We start from the raw sequence: 14819 nt of genomic DNA, 5'->3' as shown, positions 1-14819 counted from the left end.
TAAACAGAAATCAATATATCCTGCTTTGATTATATGTTTATTTATAGCAAGCACTCCATCCTAAAGCCTCTCTGTGTTCACATAACGTTGTGTCAGTGGAGTATTTGTCGTTCATAATTCTCCTGACGGTTGAAACTGGGTTTCATTAATATTTCAGAGATAAAAAGCTGTACACCTCCCCTCCCCGACCTCCTGGCTGATAATTTATGTTCTTTGTGTGGAGGCCTCAACCTACAGTCAAACATGGCCTCTGTGCGTCTCTGAGAGACTCCTCTCTGTAAATCATTATGAGTCAGCTTGTTTACATAACTCAGTTTATTATCGGAGATGTCTGGTAGGATTTCTTGGCTCAGCAGCTCTGATATTAAGAAAATGAACGATAACATTTAGAGTATTTTGTTTATATGCTGAAAGATCTGAGTTTAGAAAGGTGGTCGACCCAAAAGCCTTGAAAACAGCTTTGTTGTTGTGTAGTTGACGCATTGTTCATCAAGTTTTGATGAATCATTTGATTTAAAAGCACAAAACTCACTAAAATCAGGGAGATTTGAGGTAACAGTTGGGATGCACTGACTGTGAAATTCTGGGAAGATACCGATTCAGTGTTTGAAATAAGAATTTGGCCGATAGCAGTGATAGCCCATGTTTTTTGGTGATGTTTTTTGTTTTGTTTTTGTTGTTATTTATTCCCCATTTTGTGCAAAGGAAACAAAGAAATCTTCATTGTTAAAAATAAGTTGTTTAAGTCCTTTATTACACAATTTTTGAATGAGCACAAATTCAATCATACAAATTTACGAAACAACCTTTAATATAACTTTTCACATTTCATGTAATAGTTCATGATTCCTCTCAAGTATTTGTTTTATGTTGCTGTGAAAACATCAACACGTTTCTCCTTCAAACAGATTAATTTATTCAAGTTTCTCACCAATAACTAAATTTACCTTTGTCCAATAGACGTTTTTTTTATATACTTTTATATACTTTTTATATACTTTTTTTTTTTTTGTTTTTACCAAACAGAACTTGAACACATCATCATGTGATTCAGTGCAATCTTTGTAAACTGTAAGTTCAAGCCATCGGCGGCTAAATGCTAACACTAACTAGCTCTCCTCCTGCTGATGTCAACACGTATTTGTTGTTCATAATGTAGCATTATCAGGGAGACACCCGTCCTTTCGTCCTGAAGGCGTCTTTGGGAAGATCTCTGTTCATTCAGATGATGGGATGCTGATAGCCTCAAGCCCTGCTGTTTAGCCTGAGCAAAATCTATGTGACACAACAAAAAAACATTGGCTACTGCCATCATTACCTGCTAATAAACAGATGACAGTCAACAACAGCGGCCGATACCAATGTTCAGTCGATAAATCGGTTCATTCCTAGTAACAGCGATCCCTTCAAATTGAACTTGTGAGCTCGTGGTTACCACGTGGTAAGCTGTGTACACAATACCCTCGGCATTCAAGTGGTGAAGTTGTGAGAGCACTGCTGCTAGGCAACGGCAACATGGATACTACTGTCAGCGTCTAGAAGCCACCGAGGCCTATTATTTAGCAAGCTACCAAACAGGTTATGTAATGCAGGAAATACAGTTGACGGAGGACAAGAGGAAGAGGCCGTTTAGAATATCAACATTTCTCTCTGACACATTATAAAGTTATGAAGAACAATTCGATGTGACTAAAATTACAATGTATTAACTTACCATTCACTAAAAAATTAATGTTCGTGGCCTCCACCATTTTTTAGAACATCAGCAAACACGTCACAGTTCGTGAACTCTAAGCTTTTAGAAAATTTCCCCTTATGATGTCATGAATACTACAAGACAGCGGGTGTATATATGGACACTCCTCGTGAACATGGTAAACACGACACCACCTGAAGGCAGCACTTTAATACAGACTATGCTTTTTAATTTAACGTCATGAAGCCTGTTTTCCTCACCTTATAGTGATGACTGCACCTCCACTGCTTCAATGTACACTCTCCTCTGTGTATATGTATCTGACGTATGGATCACCACCACCCACACACATGCACACACACACACACACACACACACACACACACACACACACACACACACACGCACACAATGCCGTACACAGTCTTGGCAGTCCTGCAACCACAGTGTGTGTTTAATCTTTTCCCTGGCGCCACTTCCTAGCTGAGAGCATTCCTGGCACCCAGAGGCCCAGAGGGGGTCGAGCTCTGGGCTCAGAGTAGTGTCACACTTCAGAGCTGGCACCTCTTCTCGTCACCAACTAAGCATTCCCCCCCTTTTCCTCCTTTTTGGCCCAAAACGCTCCGCTTACCCTTCGTTCCTGAGCGGAGGATCCTTCCATGGAGAATGACCTCTTTGAAGGATGGTCTGGTTCCTTTCAGAGGAGATTCTCCTCGCGCTCAGTTTCCCAGCGCTGCGTCTACGTCTGGAGCTCAGCCCGAGCTCCCGACCAAGAATGTGAATTGGCAGAGGACATAATTAAGGCAATGTCTGTCCTTATACGTGGCCTAACCTTTAAGAGCCTCTGTTCTCTGTGTGTTTTTCTGGCTACTGTTGCTGCGGAGTATCAGTTATAATATGAGCTGAATGGATGAAGAGGAGACTGGCAGAGGCACAGAGCAGATTGTTGTTGGTTTGTTTCTTTAGGTTAGAAAGAATTTCAGTGTCTACAGTCGGTAAAATGTTGTAACATCACTGCCTTGCTATACAGCAGTCAGTATTATATATGTGTCCCATGAGGTTTGGCAGCTGAAACACTCTTCTGTCTCAAACCTGAAAACATTATAAATGAAACTGTCAGTTTTTCACAGACAGATTGTAACTGCATGTAAAACTCACCTTGATCTCAATGAGCCGCTTGTATGTGTGTGTGTGTGTATGTGTGTGTGTGTGTGTGTGTGCGTGTGTGTGTGAATGTTCTATATGTGGCTGATGTTGTTACACTATAAACATCCCAAGGTCATTAAGGTCACTGTTTAAATCTGCATGATAATTCACAGATATGAAACCACAGTGCTATTAGTAATTAGTTCATTCTTTAATGTTAAGATTAGAGCCAAAATGATTCGTTAATGTACAGAAAATGTTCACAACTGATGGTTTTAAGCAAAAATGACAGAAATTCTCTGGTTCCAGCTTCTCAAATGTTATTATTTGTTTGCTCTTTAGTCTTTTATGACACTGAACTGAATATCTCTGTTTTTTGGGCTTTTAATTTGACAAAACTATTAATTTATATTTGTCAGCTTGAGTTCTACAACATTGAAATGGGCTTTTTAAAATATTTTTCTTGGCAATTTTTAGACTAATTAAAGGTAAAGTATGCAGGGAATGTCGGTTACTGTTTGTGAACAATATCACCAGGGAGCGGGAAACTGAAAGCTGACCCAAGATTCACTCACTATATTCACTATATTTGCATATTTTGACACTGCGTCTGTTTTTTTACTTTGAGACTTGATGACCAGTCTAAGTTCAAACTTTTATTTAAACTCAATGGAAATTAGTTGATGTAAACATTTTTAGTCACGGCTCTAAATTAAAATATTCCAAATTTTGTGTTCTTCAAACACATGTAGTGTTGTGAATAGTGCTCATATAGATAATCAAAGAATCAGATATTCCATAGGCAGTTTTTTTTGTGAAAACATTTACTGCTTCCTGCCTTCACTTATCATTTTTACAAAATTACTGTCAGTTGATGAGAGAAGTTATATTGAGACATCACCTTGGCCTCAGGGAAAATATGATTGGCAGAAAGTGATTTTCCCCTCTCAAATAGTTTTGATTGGATCACTTTAAGAAGCCTGGAGGCATTAAACTATCCAACATTTCATTAATAAATTGCATCCCTCTGAAATATTACAGAAAAGTCAGAAAAAATAAAAAAAAATATGTTTTGAAGAAGAACTTTTTCTGCCTCGTTCTTATCCTGTTAACCATCTTGTGATCTCTGGGAGGATTTTGACCCCAGGTTGGGCTAACCTACCTTGAAGGATTATTCAATGAGTCATAAGAATAATCTGCAGATAAACTGATATTGAAAACAATCATTATTCTATCATCTCTAGCATTTAACTTTTTCTTTCACTCAAAGTTTAGACCCTGACCTGTGAACGGCTCTGTCTTTGTCGTGGCTCACTGTTACGTTCTCCCCTCTTGTATGCAAAATGTTTTCTTGTGTACACAGGTGTGTGTGTGTATGTGTGTGTGTGTGTGTTTACAGTAAAGTGTGAATCAGAGGAGCGACCACGCTCGTCTCCGTCCTTTGATTTCTCCCCACTTCCTCTGCTAAGGCCCTGTATTATTACTGTGCTGGAAGCGCTTGACTGGAAGCAGAAGGATTAAAGCCGTGTCAAACATGCTTCTGTCTCTTTTCCTCTATGACCCCCCTCCTCCCTCTCTTCCTTTTCCTCCCCCCTCCCTTGGCACTCTGTGTTTAAACTCGCCCGGTGCCAAAACAGGGATCTGGTAACTTTGGGCAGTGCTGTTTGTTTGTGTGAGTCCTGCTCGCAGGTTCTGCTCTCTGGACGTCGTCCAGACGCCCCAAACAAAGTGTCCCATTGATTATTTTGGAGGGAGAGACTTGTTTTCATGACACTTTTGATTTGATTAAGCCTGTTTTGTGTTTGCTCTTGAGGCTACAGGAACCTGCAGGCCAGTGGTGAGACAGACAAAACAATAGTGGTCTCTCTGTGACCTTAAAGTGACACTGTGTAGCTTCTGAGAGATGAAATGACATAATCCTCCACTTACAAATGCATAAGCAATAAAATGCACCATTTCCCAGCCTTACTTGGCCTTGTATGACCAGCAGTGTATGATGGCTAATGTAGCAAACTTTACCTCAGTATTTCTGCTTAGCTGATATTACTGAGTCAGTTCACTGACTGCTCTCTGACGCTTCTCTACTTGTTCTACTGTTACGCTGGCAGTATCTCAATAGTAACTGACTCAAAAGAATAAAATGAGACTGAAAGTTTTGTGTTTAAAATGCACCTAAAATGACAGTTAAACACCTTTTTTTCCTGAATGCCATGGAGTTTTTTGCTGTATGTGATAGTTATTTTTTTTATTAACATTTTTTAATGGACATAATGCAAACTGTTTGTTCTGCGACTACAGGGTGACTTTTAAATCTTGTCACTGGGCAGAGAGCTGAATGAACCAGGTTAAGATGAATATTTATTGCCGAGATTCTCTGTCTGCTGGATTTAGAGCAGCTTGACTCTGTAGCCGACTCAGATCCATAGGTTTTGTGCTTGTTAGCAACACACAGAGCTTCTTTGTGTTCTTTGTGATTGGATGTTTTAGGATCGAGTCTGTTTTCATTATAATTTTACTCCTCAGTGAGCTGGGCTCTGACTGCTCCTGTCAGTGACTCTCAACTGATGAGCGCTTTCCCTTTTATTGTAAATGTTGTTACAGCAGAAGTACGAGCAAGAAAATGAGCAGATGAGTCGATGTAAACGGGGTTCAGTATGTTTGTAGTTAAAGTCAAGATAATGAAACAGAATAATTTATGTTTTACTCACCAGCAGCAACGTCTACATTACCAGTCAGACTTGGTTGATAAAAGCTTAACACGGGAATTAATGTATTGCACAGTCAAGAGCTACTGTACAAAAGCAGACAAAATGCGACATGTCTTTGTTCAAAGCCACAGGACTGAATGTATAGAAGATAAAACATTAACAGGATCAAAATAACAAGATAAAAGACAAGAGATTTGCCGAGCAGAAAAATGCTGTAACCGTTGAATTTGAGACTTAAGGCTCTCAGTGCGGCATGTATAATGAAGTAGCATCTCTGCTTCCGGACAAAGCAAAGACGGAGGGAGTTGTGAATACAGGCGTGAAATTGCTGATTAGAAACTTGGAATGTATTGAAAGAAAACATACACTTAGTCTTGGCATACGTTTCTTATCTGTTCTGGCACAAGAGAAAAAAACAACAACAGAAAAATACACCTGACTGAGCCAAGAATATTAGAGAAAAATGTGTTGATATTCATTAAAGTGTCAAGTTGTGTACAATTCTTGGCATTTTTGCTGTTAAGTGCTTCATAACAACGGTATTGTTTGGCTTACATAAATCCTCCACTGTGTCTGTACCTGCGCCCTTCCTGCATACTTGCTGCGGTCATTGCTAACTTTAATTTTAGTAGGGCTCAAGATTATCAACTCATCTTTTAATAGTATATCAAACGAAAACATCCAGCCATTTAAAGAAAAGACCTGGTGATAGTCTGTATCTTTCTTATTGTAAATAAATCCCAAGAAAAGACCAAAATCAAGAATATATTTAATCCTCTAACAAGTATTGTCTGTTTATCCAAAAGCCTGTTGTTGTTCAAATCTATTAAAAACACATTAATGAGCCACATCATTATACTGTCTGTCATGTTCCTTCATTATCATGAACATGGAGACTGTGAGTCAATCCCACACACACTGTCCTGCTCCTGTACACACTCACTAGAGCACCAAACGTGTACTAATCTATGTCTGAAAATAATAAATGCAGTATTCTGTTTGAGTATCGGTAGCTAACAGCTTCCGGTGTCCAGCTCTTTTAGGAAATTATTCAGCATTTTTACCAGCAGTGACAACAGTGCGAGGGCTGGTGTTGTCTTCACCTTGTGAGGCTGTGTGTGTCTGTGTGTGTGTGTCTCATCATGGCAAAATGTGGGCTGGTGACTTGTAATGGAAACGACCATAGAAGTGGTTTTGAGTATTTTGCCAGCTTTTTTTTGTCTGTCTGTGTCTGGACAGATTTTGTCACGAAACTGTACAGGTGTGTAGTTTAGATCACAATCAAGGCTGAGTTTAAAGATGAGTCAGTTCCGACCAAGGATGCCAGAAGTAGGGGGTGGCATGTATGAGAAGAGGCCATTGCCTCCCACTTTACACCCCTGGCCTACATTTATTTTAAGTTGCAGATCGTTGTATCATGGCTGGAGTGATCCCATCGCAAAATGGTCTCTAGTTTAAAAATCAAATTATATTTCATGTGAATCTGTTAGTGAAGATTCTCAGTCATCCAGGTCATGGTAATCATTAGTGCTATATCATAGGCGACTGGACTTACTTGAGTTTCTTGAATACATTTCACCTCTCATCCAAGAGGCTTCTTCAGCTCTCATTCGAATTCCCGTATGAGTCGAAGGGCTTCCCTCCCAAATTGTTCAGCAACATGTTGGTGAAGTTATATAACTGAGGATCTGAGGCTCTTCATCAACATGTTGCTTAACAATTTGAGAAGAATGCCCTTCGACTGGTACGAGAATTCATGACGATTGTTTTTTAAATATTTAAGTCAAAGTGTTGAGAGACAGACTAACGTTTTATTGATTTTAATTATTTAGTGGGAGTTGTTTCTGAAATATAGAATATCACCAGCCTAAAAGTCGCCATCACCAAGAACGATAACTTTAATTATAACGATGTCGGCATCCACACTGATAAACAATAATATTCTGTCAAAGCACAAAGCATGCTCTGTGCACTCCAGCTGAGATGCCCTGTAAATTTTATGGATTTTGATTAGCTGTCGCTGTTTTCTGTCGTTCATCGAATCACTCTGAAATTGATGCCAATGATATTGGTTGTGACTGTAGCTGTTGTTATAGTTGGCGTGTGAACTTTGCCAGTGACTCGAGTCAGATGGGCTCTTAAAACGTTATACTTTGTAATTTATGTTGTAGTTATTGTTCTTGGTGTGGAGGGCCCTTTAACCTGTTACTATTAATAACCCCAACTTACAGTCTGCTCACTATTTCATGAGCTTTCAATCATGTCACACAACCTTCGTCAGCTCTTTGACTTTGATTGATGATTTCTCTTTAAAAGCAAAAGTGCTGTGGATGAAATCATGACGGCTACTGAGCTGTGATGATAAGGAATCTGTCTCCATGATGGAGACCATGTGATTTGGCTGAAAGTCTTCTTTTCTGTAAACTCTACTGTTTAGCCAGTTGTTTCCCTCCTGCTCAGAATTTTCAACATTAAGGCAAATTTATTTATATAGCACATTTCATACCCAAAGTGCTGTGCAGATTAGTCAAGTCAAAGTTTATTGCAGCCCAAAGCATGCCTTAAAGGGCTGTACAAATAGTAATTTAAATTCAGGTTCAATTTGAAGTCCAATATTACAAATCACAAACAGCCTCAGAGGGCTTTACAGCATACAACATCCCTCTGTCCTTGGACCCTCACAGCAGATAAGGAAAAACTCCCCCAATATACCCTTTAATGGGAGAAAATAACTTATGCTAAACTTAAATTTGTCTTGCAGCCTGAACCCACCATGCAAGTTCACATAAAACAATGTACATCAAGTTACAGTGTAACATAGAACCTGAATCCAACCATCTTCATCCAACCGTGTCATCAATGGTTCACCATCGCTTCACCACTGTTATATAAAAGACTTATTTTGGGCCACAAGCTCAGATCACCCCCAGAATATAAATGAAAATGTCCAGTGGTCTGATGTTAATTTCCCTTTACTCTGATCTTTTTCAGATGGTATCCACTCGGTGTCCGCCCAGTGTCTTCTCCAAGTCACCATCATCACTGATGAGATGCTGTCCAACAGTATCACCCTGAGGCTGGCCAACACTTCCCAGGAGCACTTCCTGTCCCTGCTGCTCGCCCAGTTCCTGGACGGTGTGGCCCGCGTCCTGTCCGCCGCCCCAGAAGATGTCGTCATCTTTAACATCCAAGACGACACAGATGTCAGCGCTCGCATCCTCAACGTCAGCCTGTCTGTGGCTGTGCCCGTGTTGGGGGAGGGACACCAGCGGGCCGGAGGGCTCGGCTCTGGGGGGGACAGGCCTGGGAGAGGGGTCGAAAGTGGAGGTGGAGGAGAGTACTTTGGGTCGGAGGAGCTCCAGGAGAGGCTGTATTTGAACCGCAGCCTCCTCGCTAAGATCTCCTCACAGGAAGTTCTTCCCTTTGACGACAACATCTGTCTCCGTGAGCCGTGTGAGAACTACATGAAGTGTGTGTCCGTGCTGAAGTTTGACAGCCTGGCGCCGTTTGTCGCATCAGACACCATCCTGTTCAGACCCATCCACCCCATCGCCGGGCTTCGCTGCCGCTGTCCCACTGGCTTCACAGGAGACTACTGTGAGACAGAGATTGACCTCTGCTACTCCAAACCCTGCGGAGCTCACGGTGTGTGTCGCAGCCGAGAGGGAGGATACACCTGCGAGTGCTTCGAGGACTACACAGGTGAGAGCCCTCATTTAACATCAATTAATTAATGATGAAGCAGTGATGGATCTTTTATTACATTCAGTCTCATCTCTTGGCTTCATTAACCACCTGACCTTTCGTAGTTACTGCTGCTTCACTTGTCAAGCTTTCCATTCTCACACAGCACATAATGCAGTTATTTTAGCAGTCCATATTTTTGTAATAAGAGGTTGACAAAAGAAGGAAAAGACTGAATTTTCCAGCTGAAATGGCAACTGTAACAAACAGATGTTAGCTAGCTAATTAATGCTAACTGTGTAAGCTGGCTGAAAGTTTTGTCTCCTGCTGCCAATCGATGGCTACATTGCGAAAGCTAATGGCTACATGGCTAAAGCTAAAACCAATGGCTACATGGCTAAAGCTAATGGCTACATGGCTAAAACTAAAGCCAGTGGCTACATGGTTAAAGCTAATGGCTACATGGCTAAAGCTAACATGGCTAGCAAACGGTTCCCAAGACAAAAGTTAGCATTGTTACTAGCTGATGGTCCATGCGATATATGGGACATCTTCAGGCCTCTAGGGGGAGCGCTAAGAAACACCGGCTAATAAATCTGGTGCTTTTTTATAATGTAAAAGACTAAGGCCAAATGTAAAATACAAAATGTACCTTTGTATTTCCACTTCAAAAACAAATACACTCTCGTCTAGTCTCTCTCACTCTCAAATTGAAAATCAAGCTGTTCCACTTCCCTTCTGGCGCGGGACATCAGTGTTGCATCAGCAATGTCTAACAATGTTTAAATTTCAGGTTGTGTGGACATTAACATTATTATGTTTTGCAGAAGTTGTGTTTTGTTCTCCCTACCTCATGACTAAATTGCATTATTCTACGTCAAGATGACGTTGGCATGAGAACATAGACTGTATGTAAAGATGGATGATGCGTCTCCACTTACCCCCACTGTACTGAAGTGAAGCTAAAATATCCTGGATACAGCCACTGCCATCTTGCTCTGTTGACACAATTTGGAACAAGAGTCTGCACAGTAGCTATATTAGTAGTTATAGTAGCTATAGAAGCTTATTTGAGGTGTACTTTGAGTTTTCAGTTTGGCCTATGTCCCATCCACAAACATGGAGAGGGCGGGGTTTATGACCTTTACTGCAACCAGCCGCCAGGAGGCTATCCAGATGTATCGGCGTCATATTTGGGGAGCTGTCACGTCATCCATTGTTATATACAGTCTATGCACAAGACATTTGGAGGACATTAGATTTTGGTAACCGTTGGCATTAGACGTTGTCCTCACATTGAATTGTGGTCACTTGACATCACTACCTCTACCCAACCAAATATCAACATCTAACAACGTTGGAGGCCAGCTGGGTTAGGCCGAGAGGCCTGGAGGTTTTTTCATTGTGTCTACTAGATGCACAGTTGTTTTTTCTGTTGTTTTTGTTTTTGGGCTTTTTGTGTTTTTGACTTTGCCTTGTTTCTGTATTTGCGGCGTGTTTGCTGTTAATGTATTTGTTGTGGTTTTCTGCAGCACATTTTTAGTTACAAAATGTTTCCTTGTCGGCCACTGTAGATTCAGCATGTGGAGAAATCCAAAGCCCACTGTGCATGGTTAGCCTGCAGTTTCTAAGCTATGATTTGCCAATCACTGTCCGGGGCAGAGGTTTTGCTATCTGTCCAGTGTGGGTTCCCACTGAATAATTTCCCTGTCTTCAAACGTAGTGCAGCTGGAAGGTGAAAGGGCACCATTTCTGCCGAGCTGTGTCCACATGTAGCCTTCAAAATGTTAATTTCTTCTCCTTCACAAAGATCCCAAGGGGGCTTTAATGTCTACATCTGTCCCACCCCTTTCCCTCTTCAGCTCTTTATTGAACCTGGCTCTTTATGAACGCAGACTCTCCTGTACACTGATGACCGTAGCTCTGCAGACAAAGGCTGAGAGATGAGTTATTGATCTGGTTTTCCCTGTTGCAGCTGCAGCGGAAGTAAACAGTTGCTCTGCGTTTCTGTAAATTTTCATGGTAGATTGTGGTAAATTGGGCTGAACAAAGTCAGTGTGTGTGGTTGTTCTTTATCTGGTTTATTTACCGGATCAACTTAAAGTGACAGTCTGGTGTTTGTCACGGTTCTCTGCTTATATTTCCATCTTGTATTCTGAATGATGAAAAGCTCCTTACGTTTCATTTTGCTGCATTTATTGTCAAAATCAATTTCTATTTATGGTGCAACTGAATAACCTGCATACCTACATTTTTATTCACACCTACACTATAAACATCATCCTGAGCTGTAGGAGCGGACCATGTTTCAAAGACTGATGATATAACAAACATGTTTCCTCGCTGATGTCTGTTTGGAGGCAGGGTGTTTACAGAGAAATCTTTACTTTGTGAAAAAAAAACAACAAGCAGTTTCTCCGACCAGAAAAGTATTGCTGAGTGGAAAAAAGGGAAGGAAATTATTAATTATAGATGGCTACAGATGGAGAGTGTCCCCTGGCTGTAAAATGCCCTGTAGTAAAAATACCTGAGATATAAAAAAATATATCACAAAGCACACAGCGTGTCGAGATGGAGAACAGAAGCCTCCATTTGCAGCGATAATGAATAATTAATTTATTACTGTTGGCAGCAGAATTGCCAACCGGTTGCAGGACTTGTTATTCAGTCTCTGCTCCAAAAATTATTCACATCCTCAAAGGGTTAAAGACCGTCTGCTCGCGCGATTTATGGTTAAGGGGAAAAGGGAGAAGTTGAAAAAGAGTTTAAAGAGGAAGCAGATTAAAATATGATAATTTATACAGTATGAATATTTGGGTAGTTGCCCCGTCTTTTTGTTGAGAGGTTAAGTGGGTCAAACTCTGACTCCTTAATGTGATTTAGAGCTTCCACTTGCCTCTGAAGCACCACACAAGCTGCTTTAATAGATGCAGCGATGTAAAGTCCATAAAGTAGAATCACTCATGCACTGTACTTGAATACAGTTTTGAGGTACTTGTACTTTACTGTAGTATTTCAGTGGTATTCCACTTATATTTCAATATTCAGTAGGATATTATTTTACTTTTTACTCCACTACATTTATTTGACAGCTTTACTCACTAGTTACTTTTCAGATTCGAAAAGGTATAATTATTATACAGATTATTAATACAAATCATAGTAAACACATGCATTTTTATGTATTATCATGGGTTCGATTAGGCATCACAAGAGTATATTAAACACTTAAAATTAAGTCATGTTGAAACTTTTAAATGCATTATGGATTATAATCTCATTCTGAATTTATGGATTCTGCATTTTGGATACTTTTACTATTTGTACTTTAAGTAGGCTACATTTTACTGTTAATGCTTTTGTCCTACTTGCGTCAGATTTTGAATTCAAGGCTTTTATTTGTGAGAGTATTTCTACACTGTTGTGTTGGTACTTTTACTTAAAGCTACTTAAAAACCTCATATTTGCCAAATTATATCACAGTGCCTCCTCTAATAGCTTGTAGTGCTCTTAATGGCCTTACTGCATGTGGACAAAAACAACCAATAAGAGCCGAGGAGACTCTAAGGCAGCTGTCAATTACTTCTGTGAACTGCGGTCAAACAAGGCAGCCCTGATCAAATATGAATCACGACTGTGGCTCACAGGTAGAGCGGGTCGTCCACTAATCAGCTCCTCCAATCTGCATGTCAAAGTATCCTTGAGCAAGATACTGAACCTCAAATTGCTCCTGATGGCGTGTGAGTGTGTTGAAAACTGAGTAGCAGATGGCACCGTGTATGATGGCCTTTTCCACCAGTGTGTGAATGGGTGAATGTGACTCGGGTGTGTCAGATGATTAGAAAGGCACCATACATGTGCAGGTCCATTTACCATTCTGGTTCTGTAACCTTTTTCTCCCCTCAGATGTTTTCAGAAACATATTTTAGTGTACTGTTTAGCTGTAAAATGAGAAAGTTGGTGAGCCAGGGACAGTGGAGCTGACGCCATGTGAGCCACTGGCGGTGAATAAACAGGAAACAGCTGATAGCACGAATTAGCGAGCAGCTAGTAGCAAGAGGGAAACTCAAACCTGACAGACACTGTAAAGATGAGCAACTGGAGAGACAAGGTATTGCGCACCTGTCAGATGACAGGAACAAGAGAATTACAGTTCCTGTTTAAAAAGGGCTTATGTTTATGAAAACATTTGAGATGAGAAATAGATAATGCAGTAACAGATTTGATCGCTGCTGCCTAGTTTGACACTTTGACCACAGTTCATGAGCAGTGATTGACATGACTGGCAGCTGCGCTAGAGACTCCTCAGCTCTGATTGGCTGTTTTTGGTGCGCCATGGTCAGCTCTAGTGAATGCCATTAGAAGCAGTAGGAAGAGGAGGTGATTTTTTTCCACACATTATGTACTTCTTTCAGAATATAGTGACAGTTTCAGCAAATATGACAAAAACTTATTTTCATAAATGTTACCAACTATAGCTTTAAATAAAGGTCTGAGTGCTACAGATAAGGGTATATAGTTGTGTGTATAGTACATATTTATTCTCTAATTATGGGTATTTGAGATTATACTTTAATCTTTTGGGGCACAATTGTTACATTTATAAAGTTTATTTCGTTCAGTTTTTCTCACAAACCAAACATATCTTAATGTAACAAGACTGACATTTACAGATAAGGAAGAACAATTAGGAACTGCACTTACATAATAAGAGAAACACTATGGTGAAATTAAATGATGATTATTATTTCCATAATCCTGACATTTTCCATTTCAGTCGAGATTATATTTAACTCTCAGAGGCTCCAACAGTTTCTATCATGTCTGCAGAGAAAGATGAGACCTTCTTCCTTAGTAACATAGTGTCCTATTTTTCCCAGACACACAACCTCTGAGATTACAGATCTCTACATGGAAGTAGAAAGAGGGTCGTCCCCGACCCACTTCACCGTGATAGCTTTCCTCGCCAGCATTATAAGCGATTGAACTACTTCCTCCTTTTGTTTCTTTGCATTTACGTGCAGGTGTTCAGCAGCTGTGCACTATGCGTCTTATCTCACAGGAGGTGGTGAAGGACCACTTCACTGTCTCTTTCTGTGAAATCAGATTTTCACATTAGCAGAGAAATGATTACTTTAAACTACAGATCACAGTCACTGTCAGAGGAAAAGAGAAGAAGTATACTGAGAAGCAGAATGTGTAGATGTTCACGCTGTTGTCTTTGGGCTCTCGCTCCCATTATTCCTTGCCAAACATTAAAAGGTTTTTCCACCTATGTATGCCGCTGTTTATGAAGCCTGAAATAGTGTCGGGCGTTTGAATGTGTGGGCTCAGTCACTCAGAGTCCAGGTTGAGTGGCACTTACATATTCTTATGCACAGCTGTGGGTGTTGGAGCTGAACTGTAGGTGCTTTTAACGTGAATCGGCAGAGACGGAGAGTGAAAGTGTGAGTGGGTGAAGTGGGCGTATTTTCATTCTGTAGCAGGGACCACATTAATCTCCATCAGTGGAGGTTTTTTCAGACCCAGGTGCTGCTGTTAGATCCAGCATGCAGGACTTGTCGAGTTATGTGAGAGTGAACGTG

General features: G+C 40.5%; 1 protein-coding gene across 3 annotated transcripts in view; it reads left to right on the top strand.

Annotated features, from left to right (window-relative positions):
• The window catches only part of celsr2 (cadherin, EGF LAG seven-pass G-type receptor 2), a 94673-nt gene that overhangs the window by 25257 nt on the left and 54597 nt on the right, over nucleotides 1–14819 (top strand). For all 3 annotated transcript variants that reach the window (XM_033626540.2, XM_033626539.2, XM_033626541.2), the window contains exon 2: nucleotides 8542–9252. In XM_033626540.2, the coding sequence (XP_033482431.1) occupies nucleotides 8542–9252 (711 nt within the window). The remainder of the gene's footprint in view (nucleotides 1–8541; nucleotides 9253–14819) is intronic.

The sequence above is a fragment of the Epinephelus lanceolatus genome, chromosome 1 (assembly GCF_041903045.1).
Source record: "Epinephelus lanceolatus isolate andai-2023 chromosome 1, ASM4190304v1, whole genome shotgun sequence".
In the NCBI taxonomy this organism is placed as follows: Eukaryota; Metazoa; Chordata; class Actinopteri; order Perciformes; family Serranidae; genus Epinephelus; species Epinephelus lanceolatus.
Note: the sequence above shows the minus strand (reverse complement) of the source record. Positions and strands in the feature narration are given on the sequence as shown.